This window comes from Miniopterus natalensis, chromosome 7, assembly GCF_054644295.1.
Source record: "Miniopterus natalensis isolate mMinNat1 chromosome 7, mMinNat1.hap1, whole genome shotgun sequence".
Taxonomy (NCBI): Eukaryota; Metazoa; Chordata; class Mammalia; order Chiroptera; family Miniopteridae; genus Miniopterus; species Miniopterus natalensis.
In genome coordinates, this window is record NC_142087.1 from 26,731,822 (window position 1) to 26,757,874 (window position 26,053).

General features: G+C 47.8%; 1 protein-coding gene across 1 annotated transcript in view; it reads left to right on the top strand.

Moving 5' to 3' along the window:
• Positions 1 to 26,053, top strand: part of SLC24A3 (solute carrier family 24 member 3) — a 318,425-nt gene that overhangs the window by 50,365 nt on the left and 242,007 nt on the right. Inside the window, exon 2 of the mRNA XM_087818590.1 lies at positions 3,891 to 4,019. Coding sequence (XP_087674716.1) covers positions 3,891 to 4,019 — 129 coding nt within the window. The remainder of the gene's footprint in view (positions 1 to 3,890; positions 4,020 to 26,053) is intronic.

Here is a 26,053-nt window from a genome sequence, read left to right on the forward strand (position 1 = left end):
GACGCCCGAGATGAGGGGAGAGCTGTAAAAACCCGTGTGGCCACCTCCCCAAATCTTCTCTGCCTTCCCCGCTGCCCACCCTCTGCCCCTCCTCCCTCAGTCCAAGAATATAACCCTCCATGTCGTGACCCGCGGGACCAGCTTAGTCTCTAGGAAACCCACACACAGTGGAGCATCGCGCATCCAGCGGTGTTTGAGAACCATTTTCTTGGTTCTTTGAGATGCTTTCCTGGGGTGATGCTCTTGCCTTGCTGCTGTTGCTAACGGTTTCTGAGAAAACAACCTTCTTGAAAATAAGTCCAGTAAGACTGTCCTCACTCTAACCTGTTGTAGGGTGCAGGCTACAATGACCTGTAGCTGGGTGATACAACCAGGATCTTCCAGACCTGGGTTCAAATCCCATTCTGCCCCTTCGTGCTCCCTGTGTTCCCTTGGTCGAGCCTTTTAACCTCTTTGTGGTTCAGTTTGGAGCCAGTAGTTCAAATAATACTGTTGTAAGATGACATGTGATGAAGAAAGGAAGATTCTTTGCATGTAAAGAGACACCCAGTAAATGGAAGCCGTGATAACTACGAAATGTAGTTGATGGCCATGGGTTGGCTCTGATTTTAGGCAAATCTACTCTGACTTATTTACTCTAAAGGTAAGTTGACCCAGAACCAGCTGCCTCCTCCTACCTCCCCAGGAATTTCGTGAGGACAAATGAAATGGGATATAATATTGCCACTTGGTTCTCAGTGGGAAGTGAACGCGGGGCTTACTTCCATCCTTGTTTTCTCAGACTCTGATCTCTGCTCTAGTGGTCAATGCTGAAATATATTTTTGTTGAGATAAAAGTTTGTAGGTTTTGGAATCCAGAGGTACTGCTTTAATAGTCTCTAATTCCTGAAGATATTGAATCATTATGTTAAAAAAAATCCTCTAATTTTCTGCTACAATAGCTGGCTTTATTTATACATCTCTTAATTGGTATCAGCTTTTCTCCCACGATTACAGAACCATGGAAACTTGGCCTAGGAAAGAACGTTGGAAGCCATTGGAAGGGACGCTCTTGCTCCTTTGCAAATCTTTGCCTTGCTGTGTCACAAAGCACTTTTCTCTGACCCAGATGATGAGAACAGCAGAGTGGCCAGCCTGTTGGTCCACAGCACAGCTCTGTCTTTGAATCTTGTGCGGGCTGGCAGATGCCTTTGGTGCCTTGCCCACATCACTTTGTTCTTGCCTCTTCAGTGCGCACTGGCACTGTTCAGCTGTTAGCACCTGCATCTCATTGTCCAGGGCCATTTCCCAAGCACCAAAAGGCCCTTGGACATGTGGCAGGTTGGAAGTGCCAGGGAATTAGCATCCCCTGGGAACAGCTTTCAATCAACGGCAAACCAGGAGTAGTTAAATAAATGCCCAAGCCCCCTCACCTCTTGGGTGTCTGAGATCCATTGGCACCCAGAGCTTTCCAGAGGGTTCGAGCTCTAGTTGATTCATTTTGGGAGTGCACCTGAAATGCACCCTCTATTGGCTGGCTCCCTTTTCCTATCCCATTTCCCTATTCCTAGGTCATCCCTTCCCCCGCCATATAAACCACCTGTGCTGAATCCTTGCCTCTGGTGCTGCTGCTGCAGACACCTGGCCTGAGACAAATGGGATGTTTTTCTTTGCATTTTCAGATTATTTATAATATGGTATTAAATTCATATTTTAGTGCTGCTTGTTGGATTTTAAGGCATTGACCTTACTGTTTCTTCATGAGTTTTTGAAATTTTTTTTCTCTGCTTTCAACAGTCTTAATCATAAGAATTAACCGTTCAGGTTAACCAGACTAGACAAAAGCCTGCTTTTTCCTAGGATTGTCTTTGGTATTATCCTAACGACTTTGGCTAAACTGATATATGTGGCTACCATGCAGGTTTTATATTTCAGAGTCTAAGGTTATCATTTATTGTAGTTAGGTTCCTTTTTTTTTTTTCTAGAAAATACCTCAGGACTGTCCGGCCAACATGCATAAGTTTATATCTTGATATTTTACATCTGGGAGCAGTTTCCCTTTGAGAAAGTCCTCAATGCATGAGTGGCTGATATTTTTTGTGTCTTATTGGCTTAGATGAGATGTCCAAAAACATTGTGATTTTAAGAAACTTCTACGAGCCTCACTGTATCCATCCTCAGAATGGGAATAATTATTTTGATATGTGCTTACTGAGCATCTACTCTGAGCCAGCAGTCATTAGGTGTTGGAGGAACAACAGTGGACAAAGTAGATACTGTTTGTGCTCCTCCTTTCTTTCCCAAGTAATGCCATGAAGTTCAAGTTCAATAATGAAGGTGAAATTATTTAGGAAACCGAACCACCATGGAAACAGAGGAATGCGAGTGATGACCCTCAGCTTTTCATTGACCATTTCAGACACCACATTGATGTGGCTGGATGCGTGTACCCTCCAGCCTTTGTGAAGACCACTGGGCCCATGAATTAGGCCCTCGTCTTATACTTAAATCCATTCTCTGACCACCACAACTCTGGAACTCAAGAGGCTGCCACTGTCTCATGTCACATCTTTGTTTAGGGCCAAGTCACTAGGAAGAGTCACTTTGCTTGCTCTTCCCACTTTCCATGACCTGCTGATGTCCAGCTTTGGCATTTCTTTGCCTCTGTCTTCCTTGATGTGCCCATAGTTGCCAAGGTTCTTGGCCACTCTTTCTGTTTTGAAATTCTCTGGCTGCTCACCTGCTGCTGTTTTCCTTGCTCATGATCCTTTGCTGAATTCCTTTCTTCTGCTTGCTCTCTGAAGGAATGGAGAGTTCTCCACAATTTCTCGTTCCGTTCCCTTCTCTTTATTCCCCTCCCCTGCTCCTCTGGGAGACGCTATTCATACGTGTCTCATAGTCTTCCGTTTGCCTGTGACTCTCCTGCTGCTCTGTCCCCAGAGGTGTCTACTCCCACGTTCCCGCAGGCAGCATGCTTCCCTTGCAGTGCTCCGCAGAGCCTTCACGCTCAACACATCCTTAACAGAGAGCACCCCGCATTCTCCCCTCTCAGGTACCTCCCAGTCTCTGTTCTGTTTCCTGGCACCTGCACCCCCACAGTCGTCTCAGCCCGAGACCTCGGCACTGTTACATGCTTGTCGCCTTCACATACTCAGTGGTCTGCTTTTCTTTGCGCCTTCGCCTCTTGTTTATGGAGCTCTTGCTATGTGGCATTCCAGGCCTAGGCTCTTAGATGTCAAAATGGTGTCTCAGCTTGGGTAACCCTCCAGAAGCAGGTCCTGATCAAGTGGTCAATTGCAGGATTTTTTTTGGGAGGTGGTTCAGGGAAATACCGGTAGGGAGAGTAGATGCTGGTGGGCTGGAGCCAGTCATACTGACTTAGTGGACCTAAATGTGCCCAGCTCTTCCTAAACTCAGATTCAGTGAGGCCACGTTTGTAGCTTGAAATAGGCCATAATGGGACTATTTACACCACAGAAATTGGCCCATGGCTGCACATGAAGACTTTCCCTCCTAGAGAGTTGATTGTTAAACATTTCTCTGCATGTTTTGGAGGCAGGGGAGTAAGACAGGGAAGGACAGCAGCCAGTCAGGTGTGTTTTATCATGAGAGTTACACTGTAAACAACTAGAGTGGGATCCCAGTCAAGAAAACTCTGGAATCCAGGTTAGAATATATACCTCCAAGTCATCTCTCTAGAGCAGTGAGGTATTAATATACTACTTCCTACCAGTTACTGGCTGAGGGCTGCCTCTGTTGGGCCCAGTAGGATCCAGCAGCCGGAGGAAGCACAGTGGTAAGGCTACGAGGGTATAGGCGGGGCTGAGCTCCTGATGGCTGAGTAAAACACTGGGCACCCAGATTGGTCAAGGCCAACTAGTGATGTATGGTTATTATCTGTTTCTCCCCAGACCTCGACTTCATGGATCTCATAGGGGAAGACAGACAGTGGACGCTGGGGAGGAAGTTAATGCAGGTGAATGACACTCTGACTTCAGAAGACGCAGGACTTCGGAGCAGCAAGAACTGCACTGAACCAGGTAACCGATGGCTGCGCTCTGGGCAGTGGCTGCCGTTTTCTCTGGTTATGGCGAAGGAAGAGCCGGATGCCTGTTTTTCCTTTGAATTCTAACTCAGAGAGACTTGAAGGACATTTAGGGCAAGTGTCTAAGGTGAGGTCCCAGGGAGTAGTCAGAGGTGTTTTTACCTGTGTATTTTCCCAGGGGCGCTGCGGGAAAGGTAAGTCAAAGTCATGGGAAATGCTGTGTTAGGGAGCCCAGGCATCTCCTTTGCTATGGGAAAGGATGGAGTCAGATACGATACGATGACCAGCTCCAGGATTCTGGGTTCAGCCACACTGGGGCCAGCAGTGATGGAGGGCTTCTGTCCCTTGGTGTGGGAGTTATGGTTTAGGGAGGTGATGTTTTCTCTCTGTGAGTGGCATTGCTCACTGTATCAAGAAATGCCTTTCTCAGGGTGACAGATGTAGAAGAATGAAACACATTAAAAGCCACTGCAAGAGAGGAGATGACTCAGTTTACAGGTAGAAAAGATGAGGTCCAGGTTTTTAAAAAGCACATGTGCCCAGCACCTGCTGGGGCTGGCAGGGGTCAGGGACGGGGTGACAGGGAAAGGGAGGAGAGGAAAGGCTTCAGGAGGGCATGGGGAGGAGGGAGAGAGCTCATCATGCTGTGTAGAGCTGGTCCACGAAGAGTAAGGGGCTAGGAGGCATGCTCTTGATTTCCTCATCTGTGGCCTATGGGGACTGGACTTGATTTCTGGGGCCCTTGATGCTGAACCAAATTTTACAGAGATGATCCTGCCTGAACCAGGAAGGGTCTTGTTCAGATCTGAGCCTATCAAGGGCCTGCCTGGAGCCTCTCTTTTTCCCGAAGCTGCTTTGACCACCCAGACTGCTGTGGCCATGCTGCTCTTGCATGTGTTTGATATAAAATGTCTCTAACCACAGTCTAATGTGGACACTCAGTGGTGACTGTGTTCAAATGAATTCAAATGAAATACAATTAAAATTTCAGATGCTCAGTTGCACGAGCCACACTTCAGATATTTAAGAGCTGCGGGGCTCGTGGCTACCATGTTGGACAGCTGATCACAGAGCATTTCCATTGTCTATTGGACAGGCTGTGCTAAGTTTCATTTGCCTTCGCACTTACCTCCTGTCTTTCTAGCTCAAGGATGGAGAGCGCATGCGTGAATCTGAGAGCCCCACTCTGACCTGGGTCTGGGGCTCACGCTCACCTGGGTTTGAACACTAGCCTAGAAACATGGAAGCTCTGGGAAAAATATCAGGTTCTCTAAGCCTCGATTTGCTTCTCTGTGAAACTAATTATTCTGACCTTTCTCATTTGTGGTGAGAATTGGTAATGATGAAGTGTTAACAGCGGAGTGCCCTGCGTATGGTGGCTCCGGAGTAGGAGCTCACTCATGAGTTCCCAGGGTTGGCCAGGGCGCCCGTCCGTCATTACAGCCAGGCGACAGAGCTCCACTCTCCAGCCCCTCACGGGGAGGGGGCAGGTGCAGCGCACCTGGGTCAGGCAACAGGTCACTTCCTCAGGTGGCCCAGGTCCGGGCAGTTGGCGAGGTGCTCAGAGAGGCATAAGCACCCCCTTCAAACACAGACGGGTTGGAAGGTGTCACCATGGTAACGAGCATGACGCTTCCGAGGCATCCTCTGTTTCTATAAGGATGTGATCACAACGTCTTAGACTCACATCACTACCAGTTGTCCTGGTCGTCTTTCCAGAAAACTGTTGGAATACTCCTCCTTGGTGTTCACTGAACAGATATTTGATGAAAAAGTTGAGGATCAAAGCCCTCATAAGATCCTGATTTAGAATCAGAATTTAATAGTATTCATTCTACCTCTGAGTGTGGGGTGAAAGGAGTTGGGATGAGCCAGGGGCAGGCCCATTCACAGCATGTTGCCCAGTTTCCCTTGAGATCACAGTGGTGTGCAGTGAATGTTACTTGTACTGGTTGAATGTAGTGGTGTCTGCTCTCAAATATAGGGACTGGGAAGTGAGCTGGTGGATTCTAGACGGTCCTTCTTCCTCTGTGATGACATCAGTGGAGCAGTCCTGATGGTGACACATCAGGGCGCCCTGTGCGCCTGACGGGGTGGTTATTTACACAGGACCTGAGCCCTTGGGGTGCCAGCGTATGCCGTGGCCATGTGAGTCATCGTGCCAGGTCACAGGCAGGAGTTAATTAGGTTCTTGTCATAGAGTACACCTAGTGCTACTTGTGATGTCAAGGGCTTCTCAGACTATTCTTAGAACCCCTGGCTTTAGATGCCATGAGAGTAAGTAAAGTGGATTCAGAGACTGGAGATGGAATGACCACTGTTCTGGCTCTCTTCTCTGGGGTACGGGGCTGGCTTGCTCCCCAGATGTCCATTTCCTCACCTATGAAATAGACCTGCAACTAATTTATCTCTCCCATTCCTTCCATTGCACAAATTTAGTAATCCAGGAAATTTCCAGAAGAGAGATTCACAAAAATTTCCACCCCAAGATGCCCCCACTCCACTTTCCTTAATAACTTCTTTGTGTGTCCATGTCATTCCACAGTCCTCCTTTTATTCCCTCTACTCCCCACCCCCGTTTCCCTCTCCACCTCCACCTTCGCCGCCTCACCTCCATCTCTTTCCTCTCTCTCTCCTTTCTGAAAATTGGGAGTGTCAGCACCCAGCCAGGGGGTGGCCAGGATGCGGTGTCCTCTGTAAGGTGGCAGTCCCACCTTGGCCAGGTGGTTCAGATGGTTGGAGGGCCGTCCTGTATACCTAAGCAGTTGCGGGTTCAATTCCTGGTCAGGGCACCTACCTGGGTCAGGGCAAATATGGGAGGCAACTGATCGATGTTTCTCTCTCTCAAATCAATAAAAAATATATATCCTCAAATGAGGATTTAAAAAATATATTTAAGGTAACTGCTGTCTGTAGTTGGTGTGACAGCATTGAGATGACACACTCTTCATGTGATAGCTGCCACGTTAAAGACATGTTGCTTTGTACAGTTTGAATTTTTATTTTAAATGTCATTCTTCCCTTGCTGCTAAAAACATGGTTTTGGTAGAAATTTGTAATTTTTACCTCTAGAACTGCATGAAAAAGGTTGACCTCTGGTTTCTAATTTTTCTGCAATTTTTCTTGCCCTCTGTGAAATTCTAGGGTGGTTTTCTTAGCCTAACTGCCAATTTCATCTGAAGCCTGGAAACATTGTTTTTTGGTAAATAACACTTGAAACTGTTTACTCGGATGACCTATTAAGAGAAATTTGGCTGAATAAATTTGATTCATGGAAAATTAAGTTAGCTAAATGTAGTACTGAGAGTGGTGGAAATTGTAGCAAAAATTGAATATTTTGAAATATTTATTTGTACACTTTGCAGAATTTTATTTATACACCTTGCAGTCTGTCTCCAGAAAAATCTATCATCTTTTGGTTTTTAGTTATTTGATACTTTTAAGGAAATGAGCTTTTCCTTCGAGTGCCTCTTTCAAATAAACTTTGGGAGGAAGGAAGCTGTTTAAAATGATAGCCTTTGGCATAGGCTCCCCTCTGAGGTTACTGGAGTCTCCTGACAAAGAGCTCAGCTTCCGGTATCTGCTGGCTTGGTTGGGTCTGAGGTCTTTGAAGATAGAAAGACATGCTGGGCCTGTGCAGCAGGCTCCAGGAGATGCTGCCAGGGCCCTGGTCCGAGGGGATGTGCCAGAATGTTCACTGGGTCAGGTGTGTACTGGATCACCACATCAGCTGCTGAATGTGAACAGGGGCGAGGAGCCAGAGGTCCCTCCAAGAGTAGCCACATGGAGCAAGTCCAAAAGATGAGTGTGGCCTGTGAACAGGACCCGGAGGCCAGGCACAGATTGGCAAGCAGGGCAGACTGGTCCAGGGTGCAAATGGTGAACAAAGTAAATGTTGGGAGCCTACTATTTTTGAATTTAAACCATAACATCAGGGCCCACTGGTTTAAAGTCATAGGGCTGGGCCTGACCTACCTACAAAGCATGAAAGGTCCAACTCTCTCATCTTTTACATGAAAAAAGGGGCATCCAGAGAGGATAAATGACCTGCCAAAGGTCACAGGGCTTGTCAGAAGCAGAGTAGAGCCCTCAGCTACCACACATAGAAATGCAGTGTGTATCGGTAAGTAGATAAAAAATCTGACATTTGCATGATCTAGAGTAGCTCTGTCCTGTAGAAACATGATGCAAGCTACAAATATAATTTTAAATGTTCTGGTAGTCTCATTTAAAAAGTAAAAAGAAACAGGTGAAGTTAACTTTAATATATTTTATTTAACCAAATATATCCACAATAGTAGGAATGAGACATAGCAGTCACCTCAGTGTTTTATCTCTAGGTTTGACACAGAAAGAGCTAAGGTTTGTAAAAAAAAAAGGTAAAAATCTATGCTTTATTGTACTAGCTCACATTGCTATTATTAACTTCCCTCTGCACTTGTAATTCTCATAATGATTCAAATAATAGCGGTTGACATTCTTAAGTGGAATGAGTTAGAAACTCATTGTGATCTGCTTGCTCTTCAATTTGTTTCAAATTCTTTACTGAATTAGTTAGACAGGATAATAGTAGCTGCTGCAACAAATAAGTCCTAAAGATTTGGGAGCTTAACACACAAGTTTATTTTTTCTCATGTAAAGTTCTGATCTGTGGGTGGCTGTGTTGCAAGAAGTGGTTCATGGACTCGGGAGCCTTCCATTTCGAAGCTTTCCTCAATCTCAATCTCACGTCTGGCTTCCGAGGTTGCTGTGCTTCTCTGCTGTAAGAGGAGAGAGCTTGTAGGTTCCAGCAGCTGGGTTTTATGGACTTGACTCTCACTCCTGTTCCTGCTCTACTGATCAGGACTCAGTCCCATGACAACTTCTAACTGCAAGGGACGCTGGGACATGTCCATTAGCAGAATGCCCTAGAAGAAGCGGAGGCAGGTTTGGTGAACAGCTACATTATTTCCCCCCAAACTTGTTCCTTTTTAAAAAACAACAACAAATATTTCCATTTTTCTTTATATTTATTACAAAAGCAATATACTCCTTGTATAGAAAAATTATAACCCAAACATACATCTTCTGACACTTGCTTAGCTCTTGGCTCAACCTTCATGATTTTCACCTGGTCCAGGTGACACAATTCACTTTTCTCTTCTTGGGAGGGTCACAAGTGATGTAGAAATGGTCCCCGGTGTGCGCATTTGCCGACTGCATCTTTTCTTTGTAAATAGAAGTCTAGGAAAATAGTGAATGCTCGAGGAGTACAGGTGAAGTCATTGGTAATGATGTGGGAAGAGCTTGGGCTCCAGAGTAAATCCTAAATCTCAGCTCCATCACCTTCTACCTCTGTGACACCCGGCGTGGTTCCTAAATTCCCTGACCCTCATTTCCACCGTCTGTAAAGTGCAGATTAACGATGCCTCCTTCACAGGGTTGTGGCGATCGTGAAGTGAAGTAGGCTTTGTGAAAGAGCTGGAACCTCAATTATGGTCTGTACTTAATAAATTATAGTATATTATCTTTGATACCAGAAATGTAATGGAGGGTAGACTGATGCCATCATTTACAGGGACTTGCCCACTCTGACGCACACTGGGGGGGGGGGGGTGGAGATCGTCTTAAAGGTGGACAGGTGACTTAGTGTAGTTCAGCAACAGTGCAGCATTCTTATGGCTGTGGGAAGGACACGTACCCAGGGATTGACTGGGCGGTGTCTGGCGAATTCTGTTTGCTGGCCTAAGAGGCCACTATCTAGAAAGGCAGGATGAAACAGGGAGAGTGGGATTTTCTGCTTCACACTGCAAAGAGTTTTAAAGCCTCAAGACTCAGGAGGAAGGTCCAGACACTATTAATTTCTTCTAGCTTTAGCGTCCCTTTAGGACTTTTTTTATTGAGGCATTCTTTAAAACCCTGTTCTTTTAAAGCAGCTTAGGTAGCCTAACCCGGTGAATGGTGCCGGCAATCTCCCTGAAACACAGGTACAGGATCATGAGCTCCACTCTTAGGTGCATCGGTGGGCCTGCCTATTTGCAAAGAGCTTTATACTTTTCAATGCATTTTCATATTTATTGACTCATTGAAACATGTGGCCCTTGGAATAAAAATACCTGCATAGCTATGCTGAGGTGTTTTTATCCAGCGACCCTAATTTTATGGGCCCCTTTGCAGGAATCATTTGTATTCATGGCTCACAAAAGGATGCTTCCCTTAATGGGGCCCAGGCCAAATAACTTGGAGCCCGGTAGCTCTGCTTAGTGGTTCCCAGGGGTATAGAATCTCTCAGTAGTTGCCATTATGAATCTAGAATTGTTGTCCCGTCAATGCCTCAATTTCATGGGCTGTTATTTAAAAAACACCCTCTCTGTCCCATCCAGCCTCAGTCTTGTCTTTATGTGCCATGAATATTTTTTTGCTCCGCACTTTATGAACATTTGCAAACATGCAGAAAAACTGGAAGGAGTTTACAGCGAGCAGCCACAGACTCAGCAGCTAGGCTCTGCGATTTCCACTCTATTCTACTGGCATTATCACATGTTCATTCAAGTGTCCAACCCGGTACCCATCCGTCAGTGTGTGCTATTTTATTTTAGTGGATTTCAGAGTAATTTGCAGAAATAAATACACTCCCTCTCACACACTTGAGCACGCGTATCTTTAACTAAAGTTTATTGTTTGGGTATTTTTTGGGGTGTGTGTGGTAGCATTTATATGCAATGAAGTACATAGGTCTTACGTGTACCATCAGTGAGTTCTGACATGTGCAACACCAGTGCTCCGAACCCTTGTCAGGATAGAAGATATGTTACCATCTCAGGAAGTCTCCTCATGCCCCTTCTCAGGAAATCCCCAGCCCAGTGCATGCTCCACACAACCACTCTTCTGATTTCTATCCCCATAGATTAGTTTATGCCTGTTCTAGAACTTCAAATAAATACGTGAATCATATAACACATAGTCTTTACGTAAGCCTTTCCCTCAGCACGCTGCTTTTGAGATCCATTCATTCACGCTTTTGTGTGTGGATACATTCTTGACTATACATGTACACACACATGTAGATAGACACCTGTGCATACGGATTACACATACAAGTATGACATGTCTGGTGTATTTTTCGTTGGGATTTTGATCACTTTTCTTAGATACTTACTTTGGGTCAACTTTCAAATAGACCTTTGTGCTGTCTGGAAAATTTATCCAAGCTTTAGTTGACCAGACAAAGGCAGTCGTCATTTCCCTCCAGAATGGAGGCATGAACTGGACTCAGAAACCATGTGGTTAGTTGTGGGAAGGAAAGGGAAGGGAAACGAAGGGAAGGGGAGGGGAGGGAAGGAGGAAGGAGAGGGAAGGGAAGGGGAGGGGAGGGGAAGGGAGGAGAGGGAAAGGAAGGGAAGGGAAGAGAAGGGGAGGGGAGGGAAGGACGAAGGAGAGGGCAGTTAAGAGAAGGGAAGGGAGGGGAGGGAAGGGAAAGGAAGGGGAGGGGAGGGAAAGGAAGGAAGGGGAAGGGAAGGGAAGGGAAAGGAAGGGAGGGGGAGGGGCAGTTTCCCCTGCCCTCCTGTCATCATAACCAGTCAGGCCACTCCAGATGCAACACTGCCCATTCAGTGTTTTAGCTGTAACGAGAGATGGGAGAATGAGTTGGAGGAAACGATCTGATTCTCTGAGTGAACAGCCGCGGGCATTCTGCCGTGGAAACTGCTTCCAGGGCTCAGGAGAGCCATGCGACACTCTTCCCTGGTGGAGCTGAGCAGACTCCTCATCACAGACACAGCGTCAGAGAGAGGAAGGCACTGTCCCTCCAAGCACCTGCACTGGGAACCAGAGGCCTGGTTAGGGAAGGTGACCGGCCGCACACTGAAGTGGGCACTGGGTGTGTGTGAGGGTCTTGAAAAGGGGAGAACCTCTAATTCCCAAACAAGCTCTGTCCAGGCAGAACCCTTTGTTGGCACAGGTCCTCCTCTGTTTCTCTGTGTTCCTTGTTTACCTGTCCCTTCCCAACACACAAGCTGACTGAGAGTAGGTAACTGTGATGCACAGACAACTTGTACACTGAAGGCACACCCTTGACAATCATTAGTTTCTTGCTGTAATCATCACATACCTTGACTCACTTTTGGTTCTCGTAGAAGCAGGTGCTGAGAGAAGGATTTGGGCGCATGTAGTTTTTTTGGGAGGTAATCCCGTGGGGAAATGAGACACAGAGGGAGGGCAAGGCAGCCAATGCATGGTGTGTCATCAGCCAGTTACCATGGGGGGCAGTGGGGCGAGCCCCCCCAAATGTGGGACTTGTAAAAGCTTCCAGAAAAGACACATCCAACTTAGTGATATTCTTCAGCACAAAGCCTTGCACACCAGGAGGTAATTCTCAACTGAAACTAGAGGCGTCTCGATCTTCTGAAGGCTACGGAACACACACGTAGCCCCAGAGGAAGGACTGTGTCTCAGCGGTGCTTTAAAACATGCCCACAAGTGATCTTCCTCTCAGCATGGAGTGGGCTCCTCCTCCTGCTCTGGGATATGGCTGGCCCTCGTGACTCATTTCTCGAAGAGAGACTGTAAATGTAGAAGTTGTGTGACTTCCAGAGCTGGGTCATAAATGGCAGTATAGCTTCCACCCAGCTCTGTCTCTCGGGATGGTTGCTCTTGGAAGCCAACCACCACGCTGGAGGAAGCCCGGGTGTCGTGGAAGGCTACTTGTAGGTGTTTTGTCAACAGTCCCACCCAAGGTCCTAGCTGATGGCTGACAGGCAGCGTTGACAACCAGACATGTGATTGAAGACCCCTTCTGGATGACCCCAGCCCTAGCCACCATCGGACTGTGACCACATGAGCCCCAGTGAGAAATGCCTAACCGGGCCCAGTCACCCCCAGAGCCACGAGAGAGCAACAGGCACGATTGTTGCTGTTTCACATTGTCGGTCTGGGTTGCTTTGTTCCGCGGCCACACTGACTGGTACATGCACTCACGGTCATACTGCCGAGCAACCTCTGGGGCCAGTAAGGCTCTGCACTGTTCGTCACTCACCCGTTTTGTCTGGTGCAGTGACGCACTCCTTGCTTCCTAGGAAATCGGTGTCTGGAGAGACAAGGGCAGGCATGTTTCTCGGATTCCCGGAGCCTCCAGCTTGCTTGCCAACTTGGCGCCCTAGAGGCCGCGTGAGGTTTCCAGCTGTTTTGACTCGAACAGGTGGGGGATTGAAGGCTGTTTCAGGTCCGGCTGCGAGCAGCGGGGACAGCAGCTGCCTCCTTTCTCCATTCAGAAGAGATGACAGCGGTGGCAGCGGCTGTGGGAAGCAACTCTCCCTGTTGTTCTCGTGCTCTTGGCTTCCGGCGCTGACTGTCTTGACATCCAAAATCTGGCCTCGGCCTGGGGAAGTAGCCGGCTCTGGAGTGCAAAGCAGTGCAGCTCCACTATCCTTTCCAATGCTTCGGCCCCCCTGGAGGGCAGGCCCCTGTGCACCCAGCCAGGGGTCTTTTCCCTCACCTCCCTTCCTGCACCTCCCTTCCAGCCCAGGAGTGGCTCCACCATTTCCTCACTGTCTTGGGGAGAAATGTGAAAATGCACATGAGAGAACTTCAGAAGTTTGCGAAGGTGTTGCAGAAGTGGGAGGTTCTGTTGAAGGATTCATAAGAACTTACTGGGTCTAGCAGAAACACTCCACCTGAGTGTCAGCGACAGGGACTCACCCCCTGCCTCCTTCTAGAGGCCTTTTGTTTCCCTAGGCAACTGGGGTTATTAAAACTGTCTTCCTTGTGCTGAGCCAAAGTAGCCTTCCTTTAGTCATTCTGAGCCCTGTCAAATAAATCTTACTCTCTTTCCGCGTGGCATTCTGTGAAGGTCAGTTACTAAGGTCTGCCTTGTCCAGGCTTCCCTCTCTGCAGTTTTTTAGCTTCCCACCCCCACCCCGTATGACATGGTTTGGACACCCCCTCACCTTCCTGGTTACCTTCTGGCCAAATGTTAATCTCTTCTTCAGCTCCTAAAAGCCAGTCTCCTGTTATTGTTTGAACAACATGTGAAAGAATTAGACGTGATTCAACCCATGCTCAGCTGTTAGCTATACTTATTTCAGATACAAACCCAACATTTCTAAGCTAGGACTTAAATCCATAGGTTTTTGTTGTGTTTTTTTTTTTTCCTAGGGACAATATAAAGGGACTGGGTATTGGTCAAATGTCTCCTTGGAGTCAGGGCTGGGCTAAGTGCCCTACCAGTGGTGTCACCTTAATTCTCCTACCATGCTCATGAGTCAGACATTCCTTGAGCGCCCAGGGAGGGCAGCAGGACTGGAGTTAACACTGAGCCACACCTAAGTGCCCCTCCCAGCACCTTCTCCTCCCTGTGCTGAACTTCAGGCAAGAATCGAGTTGATGAATGATTTCCACTAGGACTGGTCTTTGCCTGTAGGTCATAAACCCTGTGTGGGCAGGCAGTGTTACATCCCTAGGGTCTAGATAATGCTCGGAACATGGTAGTTGCATCTTAAACAGTTCCCGATGTTAAATCTTTGGTCACTGACTGAATGAATGAATGAATCCTACCAGGTTTTTAAAAAAATACAATTTATTTTGAAATAACAAAAAATACAGAAAATTACATGGGAAAATAGAACAAACTCCAGTGTATTTCCTCTCAGAATTAATAAATTTTTTTTCTTTTTTTTTTTTAAAGTATATTTATTGTTGAAAATATTACAGATGATTCCTTTTTACCCCATTGAATTGATCCCCTCCACCCCACGTCCGTCCCACCTTCAGGACTTCCCCATACCAATGTCTATGTCTACGAGATATGCTTATAAACATATAAGTTCTTTGATTAATCTCTCCCCACACACTCCCTCTCCCCACCTTCCCTCTGAGATCCTTCAGTCTGTTCCATGCTTCTGTGTCTCTGGATCCATTTTGTTCATCAGTTTATTTTGTTTATTATATTCCACATATGAGTGAGATCATGTGGCACTTGTCTTTCTCTGACTGGCTTGTTTCACTTAGCAGGATACTTTCTAGTGCCCTCCATGCTGTGCCAAAGGATAAAAGATCCTTCCTCTTTATAGCTGCGTAGTACTCCATGGTGTAAATGTCCCATAGCTTTTTTATCCACTCACCTGCTGATGGGCACTTGGGCTGTTTCCAGATCTTAGCTGTTATAAATTGTGCTGCTATGAACATAGGGGTGCGTAAGTTCTTTCTGATTGGTGTTTCAGGAATCTTAGGATATATTCCTAGAAGTGCGATCACATGGCAGGTCAATTTTTAATCTTTTGAGGAAACTCCATACTGCTTTCCGTAGTGGCTGCCCCAGTCTACATTAAGTTAGCAGAATTAATAAATGTCACCTTTTTATTTGCTTCTAATATTTTTCCATTTATAAAAAATAGAACATTGCTGATCGAGCTGACATGCTTTTCATTCGCCTCACCAGGCCTTCTACCTTCAGAAGCAACCAATCTCCTTAGGTCGGGATATGTGGCTTGTGTTAAATCTTTTTGCCTCATGTTTTTGTATAAATAATAATGTTTGGTAGGTCTTCAAAATTTACAGAAGTGCTCTTTTACTGTATTAATATCCTGCAGTGTATTTCCACTCACACGTCTGAGTTGGATGTGCGTGCACTAGTCCCTTCCTTTTAACCGCTGCCTTGTTTTCTGTTGTATGACTCTGTTGCCATTTATTTATCCATCCCCTCGGCATACATTATGTGGGTTGTTTTCAGTTTCCTGCTATAGGTAAATCATACCCTGGCCACCCTTAGTATTCAGGCAGGGAAACCTAGAGCTGGCAGTTAAGTGACCCTCCTAAGTTGTCACAGTTTCCTTAGGTAGTAGAACGAGAGGAGGAGCCCGTCTCCTCCATCCTGGGCGCTGGCCTTTCTCATCGCACCGCAGTCCTCTCCCGTCAGGGAAGGAGGTGGTAAGTTGAAGGAAACATTGGTGAGCTTTATCTTTTAAAAGTTTCAGGAGGGGAAACGACCGTTTTTAGATGAGTGTAAATGTTTGATGCAAAAGGAGGTCACCCCCACACATGTCAAGGAAAAGACTGGTGTGTCATGGGGGGTGATCCCTGACACCTGGGCTTAACCCTGTTGTCACCATGAGATATGAACAGCATTGTTACTGAGGCATCTACAGGGTAGCCACCAACTCTCTCGTGCCTTCCTGGGCAAACGGGATAAGTGTTACAACCACCAGAAAGCTGGCCCGAAAATTCTCCCAACTCAAGGCATCCCTGGGGGACTTCTGTCTTGGAGGTTAACTTTTTTTTTTTTTTTTTTTTAATTTCAACTCAATATAGTGTCATTGTAAAGCAGGTTTTAAAACCAGTTAACATAAAAAGAGACTAATCGGTTCTTTCCTTATTTATCTTTAAAAATTCGGGCTTGGAAAATATTAATCAACTTTTACAAATTTTTACCAAAAGATGGTCAAGTTTCTGAGACAATAAAGACCTTTTCCCCTCTCAAGGGATGGCACAATGGCCCCTCTTTCCTGCTGTGCAGGGGCGCAGTGGCTCTCACTTGCTGTGGAGAGGCCCCTGGCAGTTTACACAACTTCCGAGTCTCAGATTCCTCATCTCTCCCAGCGGGTGACACCATACCGGCCTCACTGCCAGGCAGGTTGACGGCGTGTGAACCTCAGGGCTGCTCATGGCAGTGGCCCCTCCACGACCTTCTATCTGATTTTCACTTGTATTTGGTACGCTTTTTCCTGAACGGGACCCCCCAAAGCATAGGCTCCAGCCCCATAAGTCCTGGATTTACCATCTTGCACATAAAGTTATCAGGATACCTGTTGCAAAATTCATGCTCAGTGATTGTTAGCTGCTGTTAGAATAATTATTTAATTCAGCCATTTTCAACCGGTGAGCCGCAAGAATTTTGAAAACATGCAATACCTGACTATTCAGTGGCATTGACCTCTTTCCCCTTAGACGGTCAAACAAAAAAATGACAACAGCCAGCACAATAGCCATCCAGTGTGAACGAGTCAAAATCACACCGTTTTTTGTTTTTTTTTGGTCAGATCAGCAAACCATGTATTTTTTGGTGTGCCGCAGAATTTTAGTAGTTAATGTGTGCCATGAGATGAAAAGGCTGCAAGTCTCTGATTAATTAATAGCGTGCACCATGAGCGTCGCCCCATTTCTGGAATTCAGTTGGGCGTAATTAATGGCAGCTCTGATTTTTCTATTTTCGCGTTCTTCAGAGTTCAGGTTTCTTAGGGTCTTCATCTCCAGGGACACGGTGAGGAGGGCCAGAGCTACTCACCCCGCCAGCCTGCCGCCACAGGCTTTCTGTGATAGAATAGACAAAAATCTCTGTAATTCCTTCAAAGTTTTCCCTCCCTGTTGCACCACCCAAATGGTTGGGTTGATCCCACACCCTGTGCGAGGCAAGCAGTCTGCTGGGCAGGGATCACGAGCCCGTGTGACATCTCCTGCGCTGTCTTTCTCTTCCTCAGAAAGCATGGATATGAAAACCCCTCCACTAAAAACACAGACATGGAAGGCTGGATCAGACTGACAGATCCCAGAGGGAAGGCGGGCAGGAGGGCGGGGAGAGACTGACCAAAGAGCTTATATGCACGTATGCAAGGCCATGGACACACACGATAGACAGGTGAAGGCCTGGGTGGGGTGGGAGGTGGGTGGAGAGGGGCAATGTGGGGAAAATGGGGGCGTCCGTAATACTCTCAACAGTACAATAAATTAAAAAAATAAGAACCAATGGCGAAACATCTTACAGGAAAAAAACAGAAAAGCTTGGAGAGAGTTTTAATTGCCAACCGAAGCCGAGAAGAGTGATTTTGGAGAGGGTGGGTTGTGACGGAGAGGGCAGTGATAACAGTTCATTCTTGGGCATCCTCAGTGCCTGGGCTGCTTCACTTATCACACCCTGAAAACTTGGACCAGGGTATTTGGCCCTGTCTGAATTGTAGGACCTGCTGAGTGATTTTGCCTTTCCTCCTTGAATGCAGTGTGACAGTTGTGTTTCTAAATTTAACTGTTCCTGTTGCGCTGCTCACAGACCTGTGTGGGATGAGAGCTGCTGTCCATAAGTGACCCCTCCCATGGCTGTCATATCCCTGGGAATAAAGCCAGGGGAGGGAAGCTCGTGGATGCCACCTTTCTTTTCTCTCCAGTGATATACACGTATTTTTTTCCAGGGTAGGTTTCTTTGGCGTTCTGTTACCCGGCCTCCCCAGCATACCCCTGAACTACAGGGAGGGTAAGGATTTATCCAGTTATGCAGCGTGCTAGGAGTGGATGCCAAGCCCCGACTTCTGGGGCTGTTGCCCTTGCTTGGACCTCCATCCTTGGGCCTCCAGCGCTTGGCTCTTTGCACCTGGCATGTTTCCACCAGGATGGCTTTTGTGCCAGTGGAGGTGCTCCCCATTGGCCCTTTACTGACCTTTTCTTTGGGTGACATCTGGCTCTTCCAAGCCTTCTTCAGGCTCTGGTGGTGGCAGTGGGGTAGGGGGAGTGCCGGGGGTTCTGGGACAAATCGTGGGCAACTATTCGAAAGGTAGTTTGGTGTAGAAACTGCGTGGCCCTGGTATTCTGGAAACTAGATTTTAGTCATGGACTTTAATCGTTGGATGAGCACCTCAGTCCCTCATCAGAAGGGGGACATGAACTACACCACTGGGTCAGAAAGGGTGAACGAGGTCGTATTTGTAACCGCACCTCCTTACGTTATTGCCGGTACTATACAGGTGAGTGATGTCAGTGGTCACCTGCCAGTAAACTACATGATTTTTATACTCCTGGCAGTAAAACAGAGTGATTTTGTTGTTAAAAGGAGATGTATAATCTGCTTTTGTGTTTCGTGTAGATGAAGAGCTTCCGTAGATTAGAAAAGATAGGACCCCAGTAAAAAAAAAAAAAAAAAAAAAAAGGCCTCTTGTTTGTGAAACACTTTGCAAAGGAATATTCATCCCTGGACCCCCCCCCCCACCTCCAGCCCAGAGGGCAGGTCTTAGTCTGGCAGTGCCCTGCTCTCTCCCCAGTGCCCAGAACAGGCCTGAGCACTGAGTAGGCCACTTTGCAACAATCTGGCCTGACTTGGAAACAAACTTGAGGAGGGGCTTCCTGATTCACTAAATTTAGGAAACAGTGCCCTATTCCTGGAGAGAACTAATATGCTTACATAGAGGCCTCTGACAACTGCAGGAGGGAACCTACTTCCCAAGCCCAGTGGGTAATGGGACCCCTTTCTGGTAATTCTTGCTAACTCCCTAGGGATCTAGAATTTGTAAAACACACATGGGGAACCGTCCATCTGGGTGAATATGAATTATGTTGCTCTCCTACTTTTCATTCGAGACATACAGTTCCAACTATTTTCAAAACTAGGTTGTGATTTTCTAAAAAGTGTCATTCTGGGCAACCGGTTAACGTTTTTAAAGTGCATCTTTAGTGCCCTGGGAACCTCCGAGCCAATCATGCATCCGCGATGACCAAGCAGGTGCTGGTTTACTTCACCAAACTCAGCGAGAATATTTGCATTTCCCTTGTGCCTGATTTTAATGGCAACAATGAAGTCTTAAAAGTGAAATGTTGTCTTTATTTATCATACTTAACCTAACATCCACATGGCACAGGGACCCCTCCACAGGAGTATAGACAGGGACCTTGGGGAACAGCTGGAGGTGAGGGTAGGTGAGTACCAGGTTAATCTTTTTTCCTTCGATCTGGCCACTGTTTAAATTGAAGATGCATCACATTAATCACATTTTACTTCCACGCTCTGATGTTTTCTGATGTATGAACAAAGAAGTGCTTTGGAACAAGTCTCTTTAGAGGCATGTTTGCCAGCCTCAAGGTTACCAGCACCTTGACTTTTTGTTTTTTCAACTCCACAGCTGTAAGAGTTGCTCAAGCCGCCTTTGCAGAAAAAGCTCCTCCTTAGACCGGGAGTGGCTTCATTTTGAAATTGCAAAAGACTAAAGACACTTCTATTTTCTTATGCATTTTGAGAATTCAGAAATCAAACTTCGCAGTCCACCTTGCAGTCCCCAGACCACTAGCTGGAGGGATATGGCATTTGTGGTATCTTCCAAAGGCAGACTTTGGGGATCTAGGGGACACCAAGTCCTCTGAACCATCACCACACTGGGCGAGGGCTTATCAGGATAGATTTTATACTTGCTGCACTTTGCAAACCTTTAGCTGTGTCATTTGGAACATGGGATGGAGCAATACTAAACTGGGTTGCAGTAGGGCCTTTATTTTATTGTTAAGGAGCCCTCTATTAAGATCTGAGCACCTCACTTATCTGGCATCATCGAGAAATCTTTTCCGCACAAGTGGCTGCTGCTGATAGCGCAGTGCCTGGCCCCTCTAGGAACTCAACAGATGTTTGCTGAATGAACTAAATGAAACATCCCTTCAAATGCAGACCATTTTAAAAAGCGGTAAGCATTTGATTGATATCTTTCTAAAGTAAATTCTAGATGTTCTTGCCTTCTGGGATACGGGGCACTGAATGTGGATTGGCCTTTCTCCTAATAAACCGAGGCCATCGTTTGTGAGGAAAGAACATAAGCTGTGGGGCCAGGCTGACCAGACTTAAAATCCAGACACTTCCCTTTTCTAGCTGCAGAACTTGATCACATTTCCTGACCTTGCTGACTGCCTTCTTCATCTGTCCGGTGGAGGCTCTGTGCCTGGCCTGATGGCATGGCTGGGATATTCAGTTAGCTAGTGCAAATTAAGTGCCTAACCAAGGGGCCAGCACATTCACTATCATTTTGTTACTCAGAGTGAGGCCCAGAGACCAGGGCAGCAGCTTCAACACCTCCCGGGAGCTGGTTAGGAATGCAGAATCTCAGTCCCCACCAGACCTGCTGCCTTAGGCTCCCAGGTGATTCCCAGGCACGGTCAAGTTTGAGAATCGCTGGCCTAGAGCTTCCCTTTTCTCTCCTATTACCCTCCTCGGAAGGCAATAAGCCAACTTCAGGTAGCCAAGTCCATCGGCTTTTTCGAAGGGTGCTGGGTCCTAAGCATCATGAGAAGGGCCCTAAAAAAGGAGCTTGCAATTTTTTTCTGGTTTCTTCTCCATGTAGGGGGGTTAATTTGAGATACTGTTTGTCAGCCATACACAGCCGGGTGCAGAGTCATCATTTGGGGCATGTAAAGACAAGGGGATCCCTCTTCCCCCAGGAGAGCTGGTTTTCCCACCTGTTCCCCATGGACACAGGCACCCTGGAAACAATTCAGGTCATTGGGCTAGGTCAGGGCACAGAGCATAGAGCTCCCTCCGCTCCCAGCACCCAGCCTGCCCCAGTCCTAACCCTGGCACAGCGTGGAGAGTCCCGCAAACCCTGAGGGCCTGCAGCAGAGCCAAGTTCAGTGCAGAGGCAGCCCTGGGGATGAGCCTGGCCTGCTTGTTCCTGGGGAGCTGGTTCCCCCTCCCAGCGACCATATCTAGGCATCTTGGCATCTACTCACTGATATTTTAGTTTCTTGTACCAATGGACCCTGGCTTTCACATGCCTCTTCCAACATTTTCCCACCACATTCTGAGCGCTTGCTACTCGGAGTGTGGTGTGAGAACAGAGGCACCTGCTTGGCTGGGAGCTCGTTGGTGACCCTGAAGCTCGGGGCCACCTGGACCCACAGAATCTGAATGCGAATTTCAGATGTTCCCAGATAATTCATGTGCACAGTGGAGTTTGGGAAGTGCCGGGCTAGTGTGTGCTTAGTAAATATTAATCCTCTCTTCTTGGTTAAACATTGTGTATAAAATAAAAACCAATACAGCTCTGTGTGGAGGAGGAAGATTTCAGGGCAGGAATTTCCTGAGAACTGTTTCTTCCCTCTCTGGTCCAGGCCAGTTCTCTGGAAAGCTGGGCCTGCTCCAGGACTGACCTGTGGCCACCTGGGGAGGAACCTTCCTGCTCTCGGCCACTTTCCCTCCTCGTGGGCACCCGTAGCCTCGCGGCCCTCACTGGAGACAGCCGTCCCCTGTGTTGCAATCGTCCGGGCAGCAGGAACATAAACAGCGCGGTGCCGCAGTCAGCCTCGTTACATGTTACATAACCGAGCTCTGGAGTCATACTTTCCAGATGTTGTGTATCGACATGCTCCCTGCTTCTTGCACTACCTGTTTCTTCAGCCATGTTCAGCTTTTCCAGGGAAAGGTCAAGGACTGGCTCTGAGGATAGCCAGGTGCTCCGCAGCTTCTGGGAGAAATGCCTTTTTTGAGATCATTCTAAGTGGTGCTTGCTTTCCTGGAGTCTCTCTGAAGGAATTTTTCTGTCTCTGTAATCACTTGCCCTCCTTCCCTGCCTCCCTGTACCCTCCCTCTGCCCTCCCTCCCTCCCTCCCTCCCTCCTCGAAGAAGCACAGTTCAGGGCCAATGGAGCCTCGGTTTTGTTGCTCACATATATGCGTGGAGTTGAGCTCATATCTCTGTGGAATTTGGGAGTGAACCTAACCCATGTTCCAGGGCCGGGGGCTGGAGGAAAACCCCACACTTACAGTGAGCAGCTCTGAGCCAGCAGGGCCCACCGGCGACTCCTCCCCACGTGGTGACTCACTGCAGGGCCCGCGCAGGAAATCAGGACCAGGTGATAACTTACAGACACAGCCTCGTCCCCTGAGCTTCCCTGCTGGTCCAGGCTCTCTCCTGGGTGAGGGGAGGCGTGGAAATAGAAAGGACACAGTGCCAGGCCTCAGGAAGCACCCTGAAGGTGGGGGGAGAAGAAATCCAACGACTTCCACGGGGTGATGTGTGCATTGGGCCTGGTGGGGGCCTCAGAGCGTCTGGATGGTGCTGGTAAGGAAAGGCTTCCAGGAGGAGGTGGTGGTCGAGTTAACAAGCGTTTCCAAAGGAAAAACAATTACATTATGTCACCCCGGGAGGACGATGGCGCTCGTCGGAGGGGTGGGGCGGTGAAGCGGTACAGCCTGCTGTACATCACAACAGGCAGCCTCCCTCTCCCCACCCTGGTCAGCGCAGAGCTCACCTTGCGGCCCTTGCTACTCCTGCTCATTAGAGCACATCTTTCAAAAGGATCACACAAAAGATGTCACCCTTGGCCCATCTGAGAACATGCTTCCTGTGCTCCGGTTGTCTCAGGAGGACTGTTTTCTGTGAATTCTCTTTCTCTCCCTGTCGTGAGTACTGAGTAATCTTGCACCCATTTCCTGCTCCGAACGCTGGAGTCGCCAATGGAAGGGGCCCTGTAAGAACAGGAAATTCAGGGAAAACTGGATGTGAAATTGCCACTTGAACCCCAGTGGCACCTGCTTAGTTCATTAAGGTGACAAGGTTATTTTAAGTGGCCACGGGTGGCCCTCCGTCAGGCACAGTGTGAGAAGGGTTCTTCAGGAGTGTAAGACGGTGTAAGACGCAAGGCTTCGTGTTCCCTTCTGTGAAGGGCTTCATTCTTGCTTCTAAGAAACGTGTGTGGGACGTTGGCAGGCTGCCCAGCGCAGGGACAGGTGCCGGGGAGGGCATCCCATGAGTCTGCCCAAAGCTCCACTAATATGGAAGCTTAGTAGATGGAGCTTAGGTATATGGAGCTTTTCTGTGGATATCTTTAACTTTTTAACATTGTAAGAGTCACTTAGGAATACACCCTTAGCCTAGATAACTGAAATTCTGTGGACTGAGCTATATAGCATAAAAAGTTAAAATCTTCCTTCACTCGCACCTCGCCCCCTCCCTCTGCGCTCCTGGAAGACAGCCACTGCGAAAGGGTGGCTGGGAGGCGGGTTTTTTCGAGGCTTTTTAAAATTCACTCACAAGTGCCCTTTACTAAAACACAAACTGGGTACTTTTGCCACCTCATTTTGCTACTTGCTAAACTTGTGCTCCTGACTTTTTAAAAAAAATTTTGTTTGGTTTTGTTTTTGGCACACCACGTTGTCTAGACTTTATGTTGACACGCGTGATACGGAAAGGCCTCGGGGTTGTGACAAGTTTTAACTCGGCACGTGCGTGAACTCGGGAGTTGCCGTGCTCCTGTGGTATGTCCCAGCTCCTTGGGTGTTTGTGGTCTCCGTTTTGCAAATCACCGTTCTGCAAAACGATCAGTGGTGCCTGCCCAGCGTCCCCAGGAGCTGGCACAGCCTGGCCATGCAGCTTCCCCCTGCCTTTGAGCTCGTGCGCCTGGCCACGGTCCTGAAAGGCTCCCCCGGGACCTGTACACCTCCCAGCGCGATGGGGACCAGCGCGATGGGGACAAGCACCAGAGTTCTCCAGCGTCTTCTCTTATTCCTCCGTTTCTCTTTGCCTTTTTTTTTTTTTTTTTTTTATTGCTGCTGCTCTGTCCCCTGGGAAGAGATAAGTGAAATGGAGGATATTTTGGATGCTGCTTTTGCACTTTGAGTGGAAGGAAGTCAAAGTCTCCCCAGGAGGAGCAGGGGTGGCTGGTTCCCCCTGGGCTGCCCTGGGCCCTGCTCCTGAGTGCCACTGAGTGGGCCCAGAAACTTGAGCGAGTCTGGAACCCAGACTCCTGGGTCGTGGCCCGTTTCAGTTCGGCCTGAACTTGCCTCTTCGATGCCTTTCTTATCTGACAAGTGAGAATTTGAGACTGAGAATTTGACAAGTGAGAATTTGAGATTCACTTAAGAATCTGAGGCATTGAACCTGCCGTGGCCACAGTGCCCCAGTTGCCGATTCCAGGTGGACACGCAGCGGCTTCTGCTTTCAGAGTGGATCCCGGGGATTACCATGATGTGGGGCGAGTTCCCCTTGTGTTTGAACTTTTTCTTTAATCTTTGTCAGGCTAGTAACAGGGAGGTGCCTTGATGACAAGTTTATCCCTTGGGGGCCTTAGAAACCTGTGCAACCTGCCCCCGCCACCCCTGCCAGGAGATTATGTATTTTGAAGGGTAGGCAGAGGGACAGGGTGATGCTGGACACATGAGCTGAGTTAGAGGATTTCAAGTTTGGGGCTGTAGGAAGGAAACATCATTCTGTGAGCATTTTCTGATGTAGTTCATAGATGATTTATTTTGTTCATTTATCCAGCTCATGTTTTTAGAACCAGGGACTGTTGATGGATTACAAAGCTTTTAACTTGAAAATTTTCTGCCCTCAAGTTTTCCTGCGGTCTTGTTGCAGGGTCGCAGGGCTGCAGACAGATGTCCTCCCAGGACTGATATACTTCTGAGAAAGGTTGAAATAAAGGAGCAGTTGTTGCCTGGTCCTGTTCTAGACCATCTTTACTGGCGTTCTAGACACTTCAGTATTCTCACTCAAGAGCGAGGGTTTTCCTGGCCTGCAGGTTGAGGGGAGTTGCCATGGAAGGTTCTTGGCTGTGCAGGCAGCCGGGTCCTCCTGTCAGCATGTTGCCCATCCTCACTGTCTTCCCAAAGGAGAGTCAGCAAAGTCTTGTCGTAACGCACCTGGGTGCTTACCAGGCCGTGGCCTGTCGGTGTGTCTGGGCGTGGGCAGGAGGCCTGACGTTTCAGGTGTGTGATTTGCACATGGCGCCTGCACTGTGCAGAAGTACAGCCTCACGCTCTCATCTATAAATGCTAACTGAGCATTGTGGCATTTGGTCAAGAAGGCCACACACAGTAAGTGCTGGAGGAGAAGTCTGCTTTGCTTTTGTGGGTCCTGGGGCCAGTGTGCTGGCAGTCAAGTCACCTGCTTCTGGGGCAACCACATTCTGTCTCAGCTCAAGGAGATCATCGGGTTTGTTTTTGTCTTTTTTGCAAAGAAAAGGGCCTTTGTGTCGCTGTACTCGGACCCACTCACCTTCACACCCATATCTGTTTCTAGCACTTTCACACATGGAAGGTTGGTTTCCTCTGTGCCAAGTAGACCTGTGTTTCCCTTTTTTCCACCAGACTAGGAGTGTTTTAAGTGAGAAATGGAAAGGAGGCTCTGGGCAGCAGCCTGGCAGTATCCCCAGTGTGGATTTCCCGGAGTGTGACACTCTTAGGACCAGTTTTCTGGCTGGGCATCAGAGACTCCCACTCAGGTGTGAAGGAAGAGGGATTTTACATCCAGTACCAAATAGGAATGAAATGGAATGTTCTGGAAAGAGGTGGGGTCATGGTCCCACCCCAAGTGGGTTGAAT